The following is a 19,372-nucleotide window of genomic DNA, read 5'->3' as shown; positions in this document are numbered from 1 at the left end:
TTCTAAACCCTATTGCACAGAGTAAAGACAGATTTCAACAATTCAAAATATATCTTGCTATAGGGGGTACTATGTCAAGTAGTCATTATTTAAGCTTTATGTATAAAATATATTTTAATTTGTTATTCTATAGGTTTCATAACTGCTTTGTATCTCTATCTTCACATTAGATTTCTAGTATTTAATAAATTCAATGTAGTGAAAAGAGACTAATACTTTTTAATTATTCTATATCTCTAAGATTAAGTATCAGAAGTTACTCTCTTCATTTTAAATATATTGTTCTGAAGGCCTTTAGTCCTCCTTTTTTGGACACTGGTACCAACTTTGATAACAGATGCTTATAGCATTTATAATAATTAATTAGAAAAGAAAATATATTTTGCCAATTTTATTTTATCAGAATATATACCGTGAGAAAAGGTGGTACAGATTATTTATGGATTATTAAATTGGAGGGACACTGTGCCAGTTTGGATATACTATGTCCCCCAGAGAAAGCCATGTTCTTTAATGCAATCTTGTGGGGGCTGCCATATTAGTCTTGATTAGGCTGGAACCTTTTGATTGTTTACATGGAGCTGCAACTCACCCAACTGTAGGTGATAACTCTGACTGAATTATTTTCATGGAGGTGTGGCCCCAGCCATTCAGCCTGGGTCTTGATTAGTTTACTGGAGTCCTTTAAAAAGAGCCACACAGGCCCAGATGCTTGCTGATGCTAAGGCTTTGAGATGCTAGCCCAGAGTTTGCTCTGGAGAAGCTGAGAGAGGACAAAACATCCCAAGAGCAGCTGAGAGAGACATTTTGGAGAAGGCCGTTGAAATCTGATGCTTGGAGATGCGGACAGGAGGACACTTGGAGATGTTAAGTTAAGAGATGCTAGTCCAGGGTTTGCTCAGGAGAAACTAAGAGAGGACCTCCAGACTGTTAGATGCACAGGAGCTGAAGAAGCTAAGAGAGACAAGCCCAGAGACATTTTGGAGAAAGCCATTTTGAAACTAGTACCCAGGAGCAAAGGACCAGCAGTTGCCAGCCACATGCCTTCCCAGCTGACAGAGGTGTTCCAGATGCCACTGGCTATCCTTCAGTGAAGGTATCATCTTGTTGATGCCTTAGTTTGGATACTTTTATGGCCACAGAAGTATAAATTTGTAGCCAAATAAAACCCCTTGATAAAAAGTCAATCCATTTCTGGTATTTTGCATAACAGCAGCATTTTGAAACTGGAACAGATGTAAATACATCTTAATTTATATGCACTATTTTCCTAACTGCATGGTAGAACAACTGGAAGTGCACAACTTGAAAATCATATTTAGAGGAAACAAAATATAAACTTGGAATACTCCCTCGGCAATATGAGTATTGATTCCAACCACCAGCTAATTTTAAAGTTCTGTCTCTATTTTTTTATTACTGCTTCAATTCTTCCAAAAAATTCCGCACTAATTAAGTTCATTGATAAATGAAGACAGACTTTTGAGATTCCTAGAAATATTAATTTAAACATATCCTGCCTTAGAATATAAGAGCTTGTTAATAACCATGACCTATGCTTATGATCAATGTGTCTTGTTAAAAGATGAAATATTAATAAAATACAAAGTGATTACATTGACCTAAAATGTACTAACCTAGGAATGCCAAATATTTACTGCAATGAGTTAATCTTCTCTATTAATTCAGGAAATTTTTTTTCCTGTATTTTTCCAATTCTCACAAAGATTCTTTTCAGTAATAAACATTCTCCACAAAAAAACTACATTAAATGTTTACTGTCTTTCAATCAAAACTAAAAGCTTCTTTATGAAAGATTACAAATAAAGATGTAAGAATAAGAAAGAATTATTCTTAATTATTATCAACTTACAGTAAGGAAGAGTTGGATGAGAAGTCATTCTTCTGACATTATTAATGCCTTTCTTAATCATCTGTTAAGAAAGAAAAATCATTCTTGTACAGTTGCAATAAAGGAAGGATTAAAATTTAAACAGTGAAAGGAAATTCCCATAATATTTATTTATTTTATGGGATTCCAAAACTACCATTACAGGTGCTAAAAATACTAAAAATGATAAATAGATACTAAATTTAATAGTACATTGAAGTGTATACACATTTTCTGCATCACTGAATAAGGTCTAGGAATAAATTCTCCTCAAGAATTCTTTCCTGCCAATTCTTTTCTCATCCCACTAAATTTATTGGAATAATCCTGAATAGTATAAGATTAAAAAGACAGGCAGAAGCACATGAAAAAAGAGGTAAACAGATAATTGCATAAATTTTTTCACTGACAATTTGAAACTGCTTATTAACTCATTTCTAAATAAGGCTTTGAATGATTTAAGTAGACTGTCAAGAGTAAAGTAAATTATAAAAAAAAATTTTAATTTATAGAATGTTTCCTATGCATACAGCACCATAACTACAGGGATATGTCATCCTAAGTTTGCAGTTTCAGTCTCTCACAGATTTTGTTGTGGTTCTTGTTATTTTGGATTTTAAATTGTTCAATTAGTCTAAAATTTTGAGGAAGGTGTGGGTTGTTAGGGAGGGAAGGAACTAGGCCAGCAGAACTGTGAAGGAATAGAACTACTGGAAAGATACATATGGACACATTTATAGTCCAAAACAGCAGAAGCTGATTATAACAAGTGTTCTTTTTATCAACAGTGTTCATAATTTAATAAAATAATCAGATTAAGAAAAGATTTTATCCATCATCCACAGTAAATGAAAACTTGTTGAGGGTTACTTTGGTTTACTAAACTTTTGTTTAAATCTATGTTTTTCCTAAAGAAATGCCTAAAAGTTTGTTCTTTTTTCAAATTTCACTTTTTCTGACTGAAGCATCAAACAGAAATCATGAGTAAAAAAAAATACACAAATACAGATGGAAAAACAGTTTCTGAAATCAGATATACATGCAGAACATTATAAAGCAAAGAAATCATTAACGATTTTAGAAGAGTCAAATAAAAATAACCTAATTATATTAGTCTTTTTCTTGAGGCTGGGGTGAAACAACATAATAATTATGTTTCCAAAACTTGTACACAAAAGACCATAATCCCAAATAAAAACATATCCTTCTAGGATTTAGATAGGAGGCAAATTCAGTCCTAAAAGGAATGGAAAAGGTAGCTTTCAGTATTATAATGCTTTGGGGTATAAACAAATATCTTTTAAAAACCTACTACATGTCAAAACACAATTCATTAGTGTATGAAGCAGGGAGAATCAAAGTTCTCAAAGAACTTATATTCCAGTGGGTATAAAAAAAGACAAACCATGAATAGATAATTTCAGTAACTGAAAAATGCTAAAAAGATGATAAAAAAAAAAAGGATAATATGATGTAGAATGACTGGAAGTAGAATGGAAAGAGGCAGACGCTTTGGCTACAGAGGCCAGAGAAATTTCTGGGAATGTGAGTTGATATCTGAAAGGCAGAAAGGAGAGAAAGAGCGTTTTAAGCATAAGACAAGGCAAAGGCTCTAACATGGCAAAAATCTAATGTTCCAAGAGTCAGAAAGAGAGCCAGTGCAACTATAACAATAAAAATCAGGCGCATTTTGAATGGAGAGAGAATGAGGCTGCATAAGCAGACAAGAGTTAAATCATGTAGCGCCTTAGAGGCCATGTTTTTTTTTTTTACAACTCTATTTTTTTTTACAACAGTATTAGGATACCTGAAAGTTTTAAGCAAGGGAGTGACAATATGAGTGATGATTTTTAAAAGAACAATTTACCTCCTATGTGGAGAACAGAGGGAACAAGAACAGAAGCAGAGAGAACAACTAGAAAACTGCTAAAGGAAGAACGATATTGTATTCTATGAAGATGGAAAAGAAAAAAAGTGTCTTATTCTTTTCATATGTAAGTTCCCCTTTAAAAGATTATAATATTAGCACATGTTATACACAGATTTTAACATATCTGTCAATTGGAAAAAAATGAACTATTAATGATTGAGTCACTTCATCTGAATAATTACTAGCACGCTTTTCAAATGCTTCAGTTTAATACTAAAATCCTACTTAAAATCAGATTAGAGGGCTTTAAACCAAGCTCTACTACAAGCTAACATGGTAACAAAAGGTATGTCACCTGAACCTTTCTGTATGTCAGGCTTCATTAGAAGAATGGTAGATATGAATAAATAACGGGTACAACATTTATCTTACAGAATTATAAGTTTATATCAGATATAAAGGAATTGCATTAAGTATAAAACATTATTATGTACTACTAAAGATTATTAAGCCTACACTTGAACACTTATCCTTACTAATTAGTGATTTTCTTGGGGGTGGGGTGGTACAAAGAAAACATTCTTCCCGGATGATGTGAAACTGAAGGAAAAAATCCTACCAGCTAGAAAGCCACTGAAATAATTAAAGGTACTCAGTTTTTTTTTTCATTCTGTGCATCAATTCCTACATCTTAAATATCAATAAAGAAAATTCTTGGAGGTATAAATATAGATCACATCTTAGGCAATCAGGGCTCAAGTAGATCATCTATTAATACAGAAAAATTCTGTTGCTTAATGTTTAATAATTGAACATACACCTTAACAAAATAGAAGTAAACCCAAACCCAAACCAACAGCAATTAAAATGATTATATACCATGACCAAATGAGATTCATCCCAGGAATGCAAGGGTATCTCATCATAAGTGTCAGTTAATGTAATATACCACCATTAATAGAACGGAAGAAAAAAAACCCCACACAATCATCTCAACTGATGCAGAAAGACCCTGAAAAATATACCACCCTTTCTCAGTAAAAACACTCAGAAAACTAGGAATAGAAGGGAACTTCCTCAACATGATAAAGTGCATATGAAAACCCAAAGCTGACATTCTCAATGTTTAAAGACAGAGCTTTCCCCCTAAAATCAGCAACAGGATAAGGCAGCCTGCTATAACCACTATTATCCAACATAGCAACAAAGCAAGAAAAGGAAATAAAAGACATCCAAATTGGAAAGGAAGAAGTAAAACTCTATTTGCAAATCACATGAACCAATATACAGAAAATTCCAAAGAATCCAGAAAAATGCTACTAGAACTAATAAATAAAATCAAAAAAGTTTCAGGAACAAGATCAACACATAAAATAAGCTGTAAGGCTCTGCCCCGATCAAGTGGTGGAGTGAGAAGCTTCAGGGCTCTGTACTCCCACAGAAGCTTTGAACAACCAGTAAGAACTGGTAGAAACATCTTTCTCAAAGCTCCAGAAAATACTTAAAAGGAATGCAGTCACAAGGTGAATGCCAAATCAAGAAAAAGGCTACAAAAACATGAAAGGTTCTTGTGGCACTCTGGTTGCCTCTCTCCCACTCCTCATCGGTTTGATGTAGAGCTGGCCTATGCTACCAGAATGGCCTCCAGGTCCTGATTCCTGAGGGAGCAGACACACTGGGAACATGTATATCTGGCCCAATACGTCTGGCATTGCCCTGAGGCGTCCCAGAACTTGCCCACCATGTAGAAGGTGGTGCACAGAGCTCTCCTACAGACAGCAGTCAAGTTGTGCTACCTGAGACAAGGGACTGCTGGCTGTAGAACATAAAGTGTAAAGCCAGGGACAAGGAGGACACTATTTCCTAGAGAAGAGGAAACATGTCCATTCGCTTAAATGGGGAAATTCTTAGGGCCACACACACATGTCCAAAACACGACACATGTTCAAAAAGGACCAGGGAAGTATTTTCTCAGTTCTTTGAATGGATAAGCACTGAAGGAGAACAGGACAGATTTGACCCACAGGCCATAGCTCTGATCTAGACCATTTAGTTTCAAATAATTACTATTTAAACACAGATCAGTTTTTATACAAAGTAAATTTTAAAAATATCTTTTCCAACTGAAAACATACTACCCTTCTTAACAAAAATTAACAATTTCCAACATGTAAGAATTTTTAAAAATGTTGTAAGTAATCATTTCGGTATTAAACTAGAGGGTAAAATAGGGCATTTATACACAAACTTAAACATATTCAGTTTTACATACCACAGATGCTCCTCTGCCCGTCTGTGTACTACCAAGCCATGGCAAGTTGATAGGAGTGCCAGGATTGCTATGTGTATATGGTGTTGTACCTTGAACAGCTGTTAAATCATCATGAGTATGTATAACCAAGAAATCTTCTGATCTACAAAGGAATGTCAACCAGAATGAAAACAATCCCTCAAATCTTTAATTCTTCTTTTACAGCTAAAAGCTCTTATCATTTGACATTGTATTCCCCTTAAATTAAATTTTCTTTAATTCTAACTCATAACTCACAATGACTTCATACTCAAATGATTTCAGATCCCTTCACTTATTTTCTCTTAATGCTCAATTACCTTCTTAAAACTCCTGCCACTACTTCTTTACTCTTTTGTACACATCAGCCTCTATTTTACTTACAATCTAGTGGTATTTTAAACAGATATTTTGAAAGTTATAGTTAAGTAAATATAGTCATTTTTATTGCAAAGTTACTGAATAGAAACAAGGTATAAGGGTACCCTTTGGTTTCCATTTCTATATCATCATCCACCCAAGTATAGATCTGTGTAGCGAGAATTCCAGAAACATCTAGTTCTTGAATGTCGTGGCTGGAAGCAATTGCTATGCAGTTTCTATTTGCCTGAAAAATAAGCCATAAGGCAATTTTAAAATTAAAAAACACAACATATATGGGCTTCTTTCTTAATTTAAAATAGATATTTTAAATTAATTTTATCAATTAAATTTTTAATGTAATAATCATAAACTTGAGCTTGGAGATATGTTATCCTCTAAGGAGCCAAGAGAAAGGCAACTATAAATGGCAATGCATGAACCACTTAATTTCCTGTCCCAACACTGTCTCTCTACTTTTCTGTGCCATATTCTCCCCATGGTTTGCACAATCCAGCAGTATGAAGGGAGATGCTAATAAACAAAGGCACCCTGAGTAGGGAAAGGTGAGAGAGATAAGAAACTTCAAACTAAAGAAATAATGGTTAATTATAAAAATAAAATGATATCACTTTCTACTAAACTCCTTTAATCTTAAGCAAGAAAAACAGAAGTGGGAAAGGGTCACAGACAAAAAGGTGTAGGGGTAGAAAAAGAATGGGGGGAGTACGCCAGAAGAAATCATAAATATAAATTGGTCAGATTAAATGGTATAAAATATTCACTATGTATTAAAAATTTGTATCCCCAAAACAAAAGTTGGGAAGATAATGACAGCAAAGAGAAGACAGGATTAATATTTCTACTATGCAAAATGCTAATACAAATAAATTTTTTAAAAAACAATGGGAAAAAGGCTATAAACAGACCAATGTGAGACAATTCTCCAAAGGGGTCTCCATTTCTACACTTGTTATGAGTCAATGACAGTACTTTGTTTTGAAACATCATTTTAAGGATGATATTTGTATAGCAATAGCTTCTCCCTCCAGAGTGAAGGACAAGTTTGCTCACAGCCTTGGATGATAGAGGTAGTGTCTCCCTCCGGAGCAAAGGGCAGGCCTGCTTTCTTTCCATTAGAAAATATTTGAGTTCCCTAAGCTTAGTGTTCCTCTCCAGTATTGCAACCTACTGTGTGTACCGGTATCATGTGGTCCTCTTCCTGTCATTCTGTGGGAATTAGCATTCAGTGAACCAGTGTAAAAATGCTCTCTGGCTTCTGCTACTGTTGTTAGTAATGAACTATTGTGTATGATCCAGGGGTCTCATGCCCTCTAACATCATGTATGAAACTGTGGAAGCTAACTTACTAGTTTGAAGGTAGGGTAAAATCTTACACCCTTCAAAGTTCTTGACAGAGATTCATAATTAAACAAATGAGAAACTGTTCATCCTCACTGGCATTTAAAAAAATTCAATCTAAAGCAAAATGGGCAATTTCTGAGCTATAAGTTCTGCAACAAAACAAAACAAAGTAAAAACACCAAATTTGGAGAAATAAAAAAATAACAAGCATACTCATACACAGTGAATGTCAGTCTTCATATATGTGGATGCTTTTTCCTTGCTAGTTATTTATATACATTAAAAAAGAGCCAGTTTGTTTAACAGCACAAAATATTTAAAATCATATTTTCTTTCGGGGGGGGAGGTACTACAGGACACAGACAATAATTTTGCATTTGAGAGCCTCTAGAAAAAGAACCATATCCTCTTGTTACCATTAACAAGAGAACCACCTGGCTATGGGGCTAACTCCAGATTTTTCTGTTTTGAACACAACTAATCATTGTTCAGAGACATCTATGAGGAAATGAGAGGAACGACATGGGGAGGATATGAGGATAGAATGACAAAGGAACTGTCTAGAAGAAATGGAAGAAAAGACAGACATAGCACAGTAAAACAGAACTGGTGAAAGGAGTACTGAACAGTTACTGCCAAGAATATATATCTAAGAAAGTGAAATTTGTAAAAGATCACATTATATAAAATTTTTAATTAAAAATAAGTATTTTAAAAATACTGTAATATATAAGGATATATATTTTTTAAGTTAATGGAAAGGAAAGGAAACAGTGACTAGAAGTTTCGCAAAAAGACAATTAGGGGAGTAAGAAGAGGAAAATGATTAAGGCACGTTTTAAACTCAGATCATTGTACCTAAGGACACCTCTTTTGTGAGTAGTTTATAGACATATCTAAGCAGGATGTTAAAAAGAAGACTAAGAATACACAGAAATACACACATTTGGGCAGCTAATAGAACTGTAACTCAAAGAGGGAAAATTTCCATAAGCCACATATAAACTCAAACTTTATCAAATGTGAGAATCACTTTCAACATACCCGTATAAAGAAAACAGAAAATCTTCCCTCTGCGTTAACTGCTATAATGTATCATAAGTTCTAAAAGTTATTGCATAAAAATACTTTATCTGCTGTATGCCCAAATTTACATAATAATGAATATAATAATGAATTATGTTATTGACTGCTGTAATTATTTTATAAAACATAAAAGTATTCATATGGCGATTCAAGGAGTGGGAAGTAGCTTTGAATAACTGATAATACAGGAGACACTTTCCTAATATGAACACTTAATCTAAGAAAAGAAAAATGTCTTTGTACTTACCTTATTAACAGCAAAGGCAGTAATGATATCTGATTCCTTATGGATAATTCTTGCTTTACCTCCAGGATATCCCAAATCTGCTTCTATCTAAATGGAGGGAAATAAAATATAAAAATATAGCAATTTTATCAATATAAAAATATATGAGAATCTATAATTTAATATTTGCATTATTTATTATTATTTGAATAATTTAAATTATTTTAAGAAACTTTGGAAGTATTTCAGTTCCAAAGGTCCTGTTTTGCATGCTGATTATTCCCCAAAATAAGATTACCTGACAAGGAATGAATTTAAATTTTTTTTTCAAACTTGCTTTTTTACACATAAAAACACAGTTGATATACAACTTCATTAATTGGTTATCCTCACAAGCTATAATGAAGTGATTTTAAAGGATAAAGATATTCTAATTCTTAAAGGAAGACTTATTTACCAAGTTTCTAAGTATTGATTATGTAATTATATTTTGTAAATATTAAAGGTAAGATAGTAAAGGGTCAGGAAGTAAATATTTCAGGTTTTGCAGGCCACATATTGTCAGCAATACATCTTCCTTTTTTTTAACAACCCTTTAAAAACATAAAGACCATTTTTACCTCCTGGCCAGCTTTGGCCAGTCAGCTGTAGTTTACCTAATCCTGGTCTAAAATAGCTTTAAGTTTACAGAAGAGAAACACAAAACACTGTATGGCATAATAACTTGCCAAATCAGAAATCATTTTAGTAGTCACATAAACCATAATTTAGTGTACTTTAGATGAGAGTAATATAATTGGCCTTCTGCTTACTCCAGAGAAGGGGCAAATAATACCTCTGAACTCAGAAGACAGTGCTATGTAGAATCAACACTTACTAAAATAAACAGAGGTAAAAAGAGGAGGCAATTATTGAAAAGTTGCTTAATATAAGATATTTTAAACTCTATTTTATTATCCTTAAACTCTCAACTTTTAAAATGAATTACTATAAAGTATTTCACAACTCTTTATAAAATGCAGATATTATGAACTTGAAATTAGTATTCAACAAATTTACTCCTGCAAAATAGATGAAAATATCAACAATGGCTGTCCACTGTCTCTCCATAGAATGGGGTCAAGGTCAGCAGGATTTTTAGAAATGGCAATTAAGATGACTGTTCAACTGCACAGTTAAAAGAAACTTACAAGAAAATCAAATCAAAATATTATACAAAGAAATATCATAGTCAGTGGTTGTAAAGATGTCAAATGTACTCTAATTTAAATACTATTTGATTATAAACATAAAAGAATTTCAATGTTTGTTTATCATTTTGATTGATTTGAAGCTCAATTTGCTCATGCTGATGAGAATACTCTAAGAGGTAAACATTTATCATTGAGCAGAGAGAAGCAATAACTTCCAAAGTTCAGGGAGGATAAGAGCAGATAGGTTCAATGCACAAGTGGAAGATTTGGCTTCATATAAAAGACTGACAGCTCATCCGGTGTTAGAGGAGACAGAATAAAATATCTGCATATAGAACAGAAGTTAGATTTGGTGGTACAATTAGACAAAATCTCCACTTGCATATATTTTGACAGCATCTGTGGGTATTGGAAGTCTGAGGAGAGAAGAAAAAGTGGAGAGAATGGAATAGAAAGAAAAATTAATTTTACTATAGAGTAACTTACATCTGCTGGGTGGTTTTAAACTACCTTGAGATATGTAACTGTAAAAGTTAAGTAATAGAATTTGTGCTTTTACTACATACATGTTTAGCTGCTTGGATAAAGACAGTAGGCAAGGAGTTGGATTTAAACAAGTATAAGATTTTTTCAAGGCAATTACTCTGTAGGGAGAACAGGGCAAAAGGGTTGAGGACATTTGCAAGGGACTGATCATAATGATGGATCATGAAATCTAAACTGGGAAGGGAAGGAAGTGGGGACATGATACGATCAGCTAAAAATAGACTCAGAACTTGGATGTCCTATGAACAATTTAATTGGCTAAAAGCCCTGCAATACATAGTATCGTAGTAAAAAGACACAATGAAAATGGTCTTAAATGTCTAGTAAATATAAGGTTTTAAGTTATGCTTTGTAAAATTTGACTAGACTAGATATAGAAAGAATAAAGAATTCAAATCTTAGTGCTAGAAGGGATCTTAAGAGATTATGCAGAAATGATCTGAATACTGTTTGGGGTTCCACAGAGCAACTCTTAGGAGCCAGAGGAGAAGGCTTGCTCTAACAGACTACATTCTAGAATTCTACTACTATTTAACTTAGAGCAGCAGTAAGCTTAAAACCATCAACTCTAATTTTCTATGTTAGGAAATAAGGCTACAAGTGTAGAAAAGAGATGAAGGTCACATAGCAGATCTATGGAAAAGCTAAACTGAGGACCTAGATCTCAAAGACCTTCAGTTACTAAGATCCTCTACAATGTAAAGCTGTATACTTGGAGTACTTCAGCATTACTCCAATGATATGATAAAACAAACATGAAGACAGATCTAACAATTTCTAACAATATCAAAGGCACACCTGGAAGGAAATGGGAAACAATCAAGTGGTTATAAAGTAACACCAATACCCAAAATATTAATTTTAAGGAAGAAATAATTTGGTTTGCAAAACTGTAGCAGAGGAATGAAGGGTGACATCATTTATACATATTAAAACAGTAAGAGATTATTATGAATAACTTTATGCCACTAAATTTGACAACCTAAGTGAAACAAATTCCTCAAGACATGAACTACCAAGGTTCACTCAACAAGAAATAGCATAAATAGTCCTTTATCTGTTAAAGAAATTGAATTTGTAGTTAAAAAACTCCAGGCCCAGATGGTTTCACTGGTGAACTCTACCAAACGCTTAAGGAAGAAATACTAATTTTACAGAAAATCTTCCAAAAAATTAAAGAGAGGAAGAAAGATTTCCTAACTTCTTCTATGAGGCCAGCATTAGTCTAACATCCCAAACAGACAAAAACATTTTAAGAAAACCACAAACCAATATTCCTCATGAACACAGAATTTTTTAATTCTTTAAAACATTTTAACAAATAAAACACAACAATAAAGAGGATAATATGTCATCACCAAAAGGAGGGCTTATCCCAAGAATGTAAGATTGCTCTGGCATTCAAAAAAATTCATCAAACAAACCATATGATCATCAATAAATAGCAAAAAACGCACTGACAAAACAACATCTATTCCTGTTTAACAACTTTCAACAAACTAGAGAGGGAAAGAAACTATTTTCAACATTATAAAGGGCATCTACAACAAACCTACTGCTAACATTACATGTAATGGTGAAAGTCTGAATGCTTTCTCCCAAGATCAGGAACAAACAAGAATGTCTGCTCTCACCACTTCTACTAAACATTGGACAGTAAATTCTAGCCAGTGCAGTACGACAAGAAAGCAAAATAAAAACATCTGGATTGGAAAGGAAGAAGTAAAACTGTCTTTATGTTCACACAACATGATCACCTATATTAGAATTTACAAAAAAATTTATAAGAACCAATAAGTCACACTATAGGAGGGCGAGGCAAGATGGCAGAGTGGTGAGGTGTACGTTTTAGTTATTCCTCCAGGGAAGTAAGTAGAAAGCCAGAAACTGCGTGGACTGGACACTGCAGAGAAATTTGACTTTGGGCATACTTCATACAATACTCATGAACATGTGGAACAGCTGAGATCAGCGAAATGTGTAAGTTTTCGTGGCCAGGGCACCCGTGCCCCTCCCTGCCAGGCTCAGTCCCATGGGAGGAGGGGCCATCAGCGCTGGGAACGAGGAGGGAGAACTGCAGTTGTGGCCCTTATCAGAAACTCATTCTACTGATCCAAACTCCAAGCAAAGATAGACTGAGACCAGACACCGGAGAATCGGGGAGCAGCCAGACCGGTGGAGAGGACATAGGGATAGCAAAAACAGCAAGGAAAACCCAAAAATAAAAGCAGAGACTTTTTGGAGTTCTGGTGAACATAGAATGGAGAAGGGCAGAGCTCAAGCAGAGTCAGGCTCATAGGCAAATCCAGAAGATGAGTTTCTTTGAAAAACTGGTTTCTCTGCTCCCTGGAGGTTTTCTTAATGGCCCTAATCTCCTTGTCTCTCAGCATTTCAATAGCCCATTAGATCTCCAAGGAGGGCCCTTTCCCACCCCCCCTTTTTTTTTTTAATCTTTTTCTCAAACAATTACTCTAAGAAGCCCAATACTGAAAGCCTCAAAGACTTGCAATTTGGGCAGGTCAAGACAAGAGCAGAACTAAGAGAGCTCTGAGACACAAGGCAATAAGTCCAGTGGCTGAGAAAATTCACTAAACACCACAACTTCCCAAGAAAAGGGGGGTGTCCTCTCATAGCCATCTTCCCGGTGGGCAGGGAACACTCCTGCCAGTTGCTGGCTCCACAGCCCAGAGCTGCCCCAGACAACCCAGTGTGACGGGAAGTGTTTCCAACAACACAGGCACACATGCCACAAAATTGGGCATGGACGTTAGCCTTCCCCACACTCTCAGGTGGTTGTCCCAGAGTTGGGAAGGAGGAGCAGTGTGAATTAACATGCCTCATTCAGACATCCTTTCAGCAGACTGGGAGCCTCCCTACACAGCCCTGCAGACCAGAACTGCCCTGGGGGGATGGCACTCACCTGTGACATAGCATAGTCACCCCTCAACAGAGGTCCTGGGGGTGCACAGCCTGAAAGAGGGACCCACTCAAAGTCTCAGGGGCCATACACCAATACCAAGAACTCATGGGTCAGTGGCAGAGACAAACTGTGGCAGGACTGAGCTGAAGGATTAGACTGTTGCAGCAGCTTTAAATCTCCAGGAACACCAGGGAAATTTGACTGTTAGAGCCGCCCCCCCCCGCCCCTCCCTGACTGCCCCAAAACACACCCCATATACAGGGCAGGCAACACCAACTACATATGCAAGCTTGGTACACCAGTTGGGACCCCACAAGACTCATACCCCCACTCACCACAAAGACAAAGTGGGGGAGAACTGGCTTGAGGGAAATAGGTGGCTCACGGACGCCACCTCCTGGTTAGAGAAAGTGTACTCCACGAAGCTGTAGATCTGACAAATTAGAGATAAGGGTTTTAATTGGTCCACAAATCCTAAAAGAACCCTATCAAGTTAAGCAAATGCCAAGAGGCCAAAAACAACAGAAAATTTTAAAGCATATGAAAAAACGAGACAATATGGATAACCCAAGCCCAAGCACCCAAATCAAAAGATCAGAGGAGACACAGTACTTGGAGCAATTAATCAAAGAACTAAAGATGAACAACAAGACCATGGCACAGGATAAAAAGGACATGAAGAAGACCTTAGAAGAGCATAAAGAAGAAACTGCAAGAGTAAATAAAAAAAATAGATGATCTTATGGAAATTAAACAAACTGAAGACCAAATTAAAAAGATTCTGGATACTCACAGTACAAAACTAGAGGAAGATGAACAATGAATCAGTGGCCTGGAAGACAACAGAACAGAAAATGAAAGAACAAAAGAAAGAATGGGGAAAAAAATTGAAAAAATCAAAATGGACCTCAGGGATATGACAGATAATATAAAACGTCTAAATATAAGACTCATTGGTGTTTCAGAACAGGAAGAGAAGGGTGAAGGTCTAGGAAGAGTATTCAAAGAAATTGTTGGGGAAAACTTCCCAAATCTTCTAAACACCATAAATACACAAAGCATAAATGCCCAGAAAACCCCAAATAGAATAAATCCAAATAAATCCACTCCAAGACATATTCTGATCACACTGTCAAATATGGAAGAGAAGGAACAAGTTCTGAAAGCAGCAAGAGAAAAGCAATTCACCACATACAAAGGAAACAGCATAAGACTAAGTAGTGACTACTCAGCAGCCACCGTGGGGGTGAGAAGGCAGTGGCATGACATATTTAAAATTCTGAGCAAGAAAAATTGCCAACCAAGAATTCTTTATCCAGCAAAGCTCTCCTTCAAATCTGAGGGAGAGCTTAAATTTTTCACAAACAAATGCTGAGAGAATTTGCTAACAAGAGACCTGCCCTACCGGAGATATTAAAGGGAGCCCTACTGACAGAGAAACAGAGAAAGGAGAGAGAGATATGGAGAAAGGTTCAGTACTAAAGGGATTCAGTATGGGTACCCTGAAGGACATTAATAGAGAGAGGGAAAAAATATATATGACAAACATAAAACAAAGGATAAGATGGCTGATTCAAGAAATGTCTCCACAGTAATAATGTTGAATGTAAATGGATTAAACTCCCCAATTAAAAGATACAGATTCGCAGAATGGATTAAAAAAAAATGAACCATCAATACGTTGCATACAAGAGACTCATCTTACACACAGGGATACAAAGAAATTGAAAGTGAAAGGATGGAAAAAAATATGTCATGCAAGCTACAGCCAAAAGAAAGCAGGAGTAACAACATTAATCTCAGATAAAACAGACTTTAAATGCAAGGATGTTATGAGAGACAAAGAAGGCCACTACATACTAATAAAAGGGGCAAGTCAACAACAAGAAATAACAATCATAAATGTTTATGCACCCAATCAAGGTGACACAAAATACATGAGAGAAACACTGGCAAAACTAAAGGAAGCAATTGATGTTTCCACCATAATTGTGGAAGAGTTCAACACATCACTCTCTCCTATAGATAGATCAACCAGACAGAAGACCAATAAGGAAACTGAAAACCTAAACAATCTGATACATGAAATGGATTTAACAGGCATATATATAGAACATTACATCCCAAATCACCAGGACACACATTCTTCTCTAGTGATCATGGAACTTTCTCCTAAATAGATCATGTGCTGGGACATAAAACAAGGCTCAATAAATTTAAAAAGATTGAAATTATTCAAAGCACATTCTCTGACCACAATGGAATACAATTAGAAGTCAATAACCATCAGACTTAGAAAATTCACAAATACCTGGAGGTTAAACAACACACTCCTAAACAATCAGTGGGTTAAAGAAGAAATAGCAAGAGAAATTGCTAAATATATAGAGACAAATGAAAATGAGGACAAAACATACCAAAACCTACGGGATGAAGTAAAAGCGGTACTGAGGGGGAAATTTATAGCATTAAATGCATATATTACAGGGGAAGAAAGAGACAAAATCAGAGAACTAACAGATCAACTGAAGAAGCTATAAAATGAACAACAAACCAATCCTAAACCAAGTAGAAGAAAAGAAATAACAAGGATTAAAGCTGAAATAAATGACACAGAGAACAAAAAAGAAGAGAGGACAAATAACACCAAAAGTTGGTTCTTTGAGAAGATCAACAAGATTGACAAGCCCCTAGCTAGATTGACAAAATCAAAAAGAGAGAAGACCCATATAAACAAAATAATGAATGAGAAAGGTGACATTACTGCAGATCCCAAAGAAAATAAAACAACTTATAAGAGGATACTATGAACAACTGTATGCCAACAAACTGGATAATGTAGAGGAAATGGACAATTTCCTGGAAACACATGAACAACCTAGACTGACCAGAGAAGAAATAGAAGACCTCAACCAACCAATCACAAGCAAAGAGATCCAATCAGTCATCAAAAAAATTCCCACAAATAAATGCCCAGGGCCAGATGGCTTCACAGGGGAATTCTATCAAACTTTCTAAAAAGAACTCACACCAATCTTACTTAAACTCTTTCAAAACATCAAAGAAAATGGAACACTACCTAACACATTTTATGAAGCTAACATCAATCTAATACCAAAACCAGGCAAAGATGCTACAAAAAAGGAAAACTACACGCCTATCACCCTAATGAATATAGATGCAAAAATTCTCAAAAAAATACTTGCAAATTGAATCCACAGACACATTAAAAAATCATACACCATGGACAAGTGGGGTTCATTCCAGGCATGCAAGGATGGTTCAACATAGGAAAATCAATCAATGTATTACAACACATTAACAAATCAAAAGAGAAAAATCAAATGATCATCTCAATAGATGCTGAAAAAGCATTCAACAAAATCCAACATCCCTTTTCGATAAAAACACTTCAAAAGGTAGGAACTGAAGGAAACTTCCTCAACATGATAAAGAGCATATGTGTAAAAACCACAGCCAGCATAGTACTTAATGGTGAGAGACTGAAACCCTTCCCTCTAAGATCAGGAATGAGACAAGGATGCCCGCTGCCACCACTGTTATTCAACATTGTGCTGGAAGTGCTAGCTAGTGCAATCCGGCAAGACAAAGAAATAAAAGGCATCCAAATTGGAAAGGAAGAAGTAAAACTGCCATTGTTTGCAGATGATATGATCTTATATACTGGAAAAGCCTGAGAAATCGATGATACAGCTACTAGAGCTAATAAACTGATTTAGCAAAGTAGCGGGATAAAAGATTAATGCACATAAGTCAGTACTGTTTCTATATGCTAGAAATGAACAAACTGAAGAGACATTCAAGAAAAAGATACCATTTTCAATAGCAACTAAAAAAAGTACCTAAGAATAAATTTAACCAAAGATGTAAAAGACCTATACAAAGAAAACTACATAACTCTACTGAAAGAAATAGAAGGGGACCTTAAAAGATGGAAAAATATTCCATGTTCATGGATAGGAAGGCTAAATGTCATTAAGATGTCAATTCTACCCAAACTCATCTACAGATTCAATGCAATCCCAATCAAAATTCCAACAACCTACTTTGCAGACTTGGAAAAGCTAGTAATCAAATTTATTTGGAAAGGGAAGATGCCTCAAATTGCTAAAGTCGCTCTAAAAAAAGAAAAACGAAGTGGGAGGACTAACATTCCCTGACTTTGAAGCTTATTATAAAGCCACAATTGTCAAAACAGCATGGTTCTGGCACAAAGATAGACATATTGATCAATGGAATTGAATTGAGAATTTGGAGATAGACCCCCAGATCTATGGCTGACTGATCAATGATAAGGCCCCTGTGCCAGTTTGAATATATTGTGTCCCCTGAAGGCCATTATCTTTGATGTAATCTTATGGGGGCAGACGTTATCAGTGTTGATTAGATTGTAATCTTTGAGTGTTTCTTTGGAATGTGCCCCACCCAGCTGTGAGTGATGACTCTGATTGGATAATTTCCATGGAGTGTTGGCCCACCCATTGGGTGGGCCTTGATCAGTGGAGCCATATAAATGAGTTGATGGGCAGATGGAACTCAGTGCAGCTGTGAGTGATGTTTTGAAGAGGAGCTACAGTCAAGAGGAACACTTTGAAGAAAGCACAGGAGCTGCAGATGAGAGACAGTTTGAAAACGGCCGCTGAAAGCAGACTCTTGCTCCAGAGAAGCTGAGAGAGGACAAATATCCCAAGTGCAACTAAGAGTGACATTTTTGAGGAACTGCAGCCTAGAGAGGAACGTCCTGGGAGAAAGTCATTTTGAAACCAGAACTTTGGAGCAGATGCCAGCCATGTACCTTCCCAGCTAACAGAGGTTTTCCAGACACCATTGGCCATCCTCCAGTGAAGATACCCAATTGCTGATGTGTTACCTTGGATACTTTATGGCCTTAAGACTGTTAACTGTGTAACCAAATAAAACCACTTTCATAAAAGCCAATAATCCATCTCTGGTATTTTGCATTCCGGCAGCAGTAGCAAACTAGAACAGCCCCCAAAGCCAAAGAACTGGGACATAACAGTCTTTTCAACAAATGGGGCTGGGAGAGTTGGCTATCCATATCCAAAAGAATGGAAGAGGACCCCTACCTCATACCCTACACAAAAATTAACTCAAAATGGATCAAAGATCTCAATATAAAAGACAGTACCATTAAACTCCTAGAAAATAATGTAGAAAAACATCTTCAAGTCCTTGTATTAGGCGGCCACTTCCTAGACTTCACACCCAAAGCACAAGCAACAAAAGAAAAAACTGATAAATCGGAACTCCTCAAGCTTAGAAGTTTCTGTACCTCAAAGAAATTTCTCAAAAAGGTAAAGAGGCAGCCAACTCAATGGGAAAAAATTTTTGGAAACCACGTATCTGACAAAAGACTGATATCTTGCATATATAAAGAAATCCCAGAACTCAATTACAAGAGTACAGACAGCCCAATTATAAAATGGGCAAAAGATATGAAAAGACAGTTCTCTGAAGAGGAAATACAAATGGCCAAGAAACACACGAAGAAATGTTCAGCTTCACTAGTTATTACAGAGATGCAAATTAAGACCACAATGAGATACCATCTCACACCAATTAGAATGGCTGCCATTAAACAAA

General features: G+C 35.7%; 1 protein-coding gene across 8 annotated transcripts in view; it reads right to left on the bottom strand.

Annotated features, from left to right (window-relative positions):
- DMXL1 (Dmx like 1) overlaps window positions 1-19,372 on the bottom strand; it is a 211,726-nt gene that overhangs the window by 56,196 nt on the left and 136,158 nt on the right. For all 8 annotated transcript variants that reach the window (XR_005211487.1, XM_037802218.1, XM_037802220.1 and 5 more), the window contains 4 exons: window positions 9,110-9,196; window positions 6,537-6,658; window positions 6,034-6,175; window positions 1,874-1,934 (listed from right to left, as the gene is read on the bottom strand). Coding sequence is in view for 7 of the 8 variants with exons in the window: in XM_037802218.1 (XP_037658146.1) it covers window positions 1,874-1,934; window positions 6,034-6,175; window positions 6,537-6,658; window positions 9,110-9,196 (412 nt within the window). In the remaining variant the exon portion in view is untranslated. The remainder of the gene's footprint in view (window positions 1-1,873; window positions 1,935-6,033; window positions 6,176-6,536; window positions 6,659-9,109; window positions 9,197-19,372) is intronic.

This window comes from Choloepus didactylus, chromosome 13 (assembly GCF_015220235.1).
Source record: "Choloepus didactylus isolate mChoDid1 chromosome 13, mChoDid1.pri, whole genome shotgun sequence".
Classification (NCBI taxonomy): Eukaryota; Metazoa; Chordata; class Mammalia; order Pilosa; family Megalonychidae; genus Choloepus; species Choloepus didactylus.
This window is presented reverse-complemented; position numbering and strand designations above follow the sequence as displayed.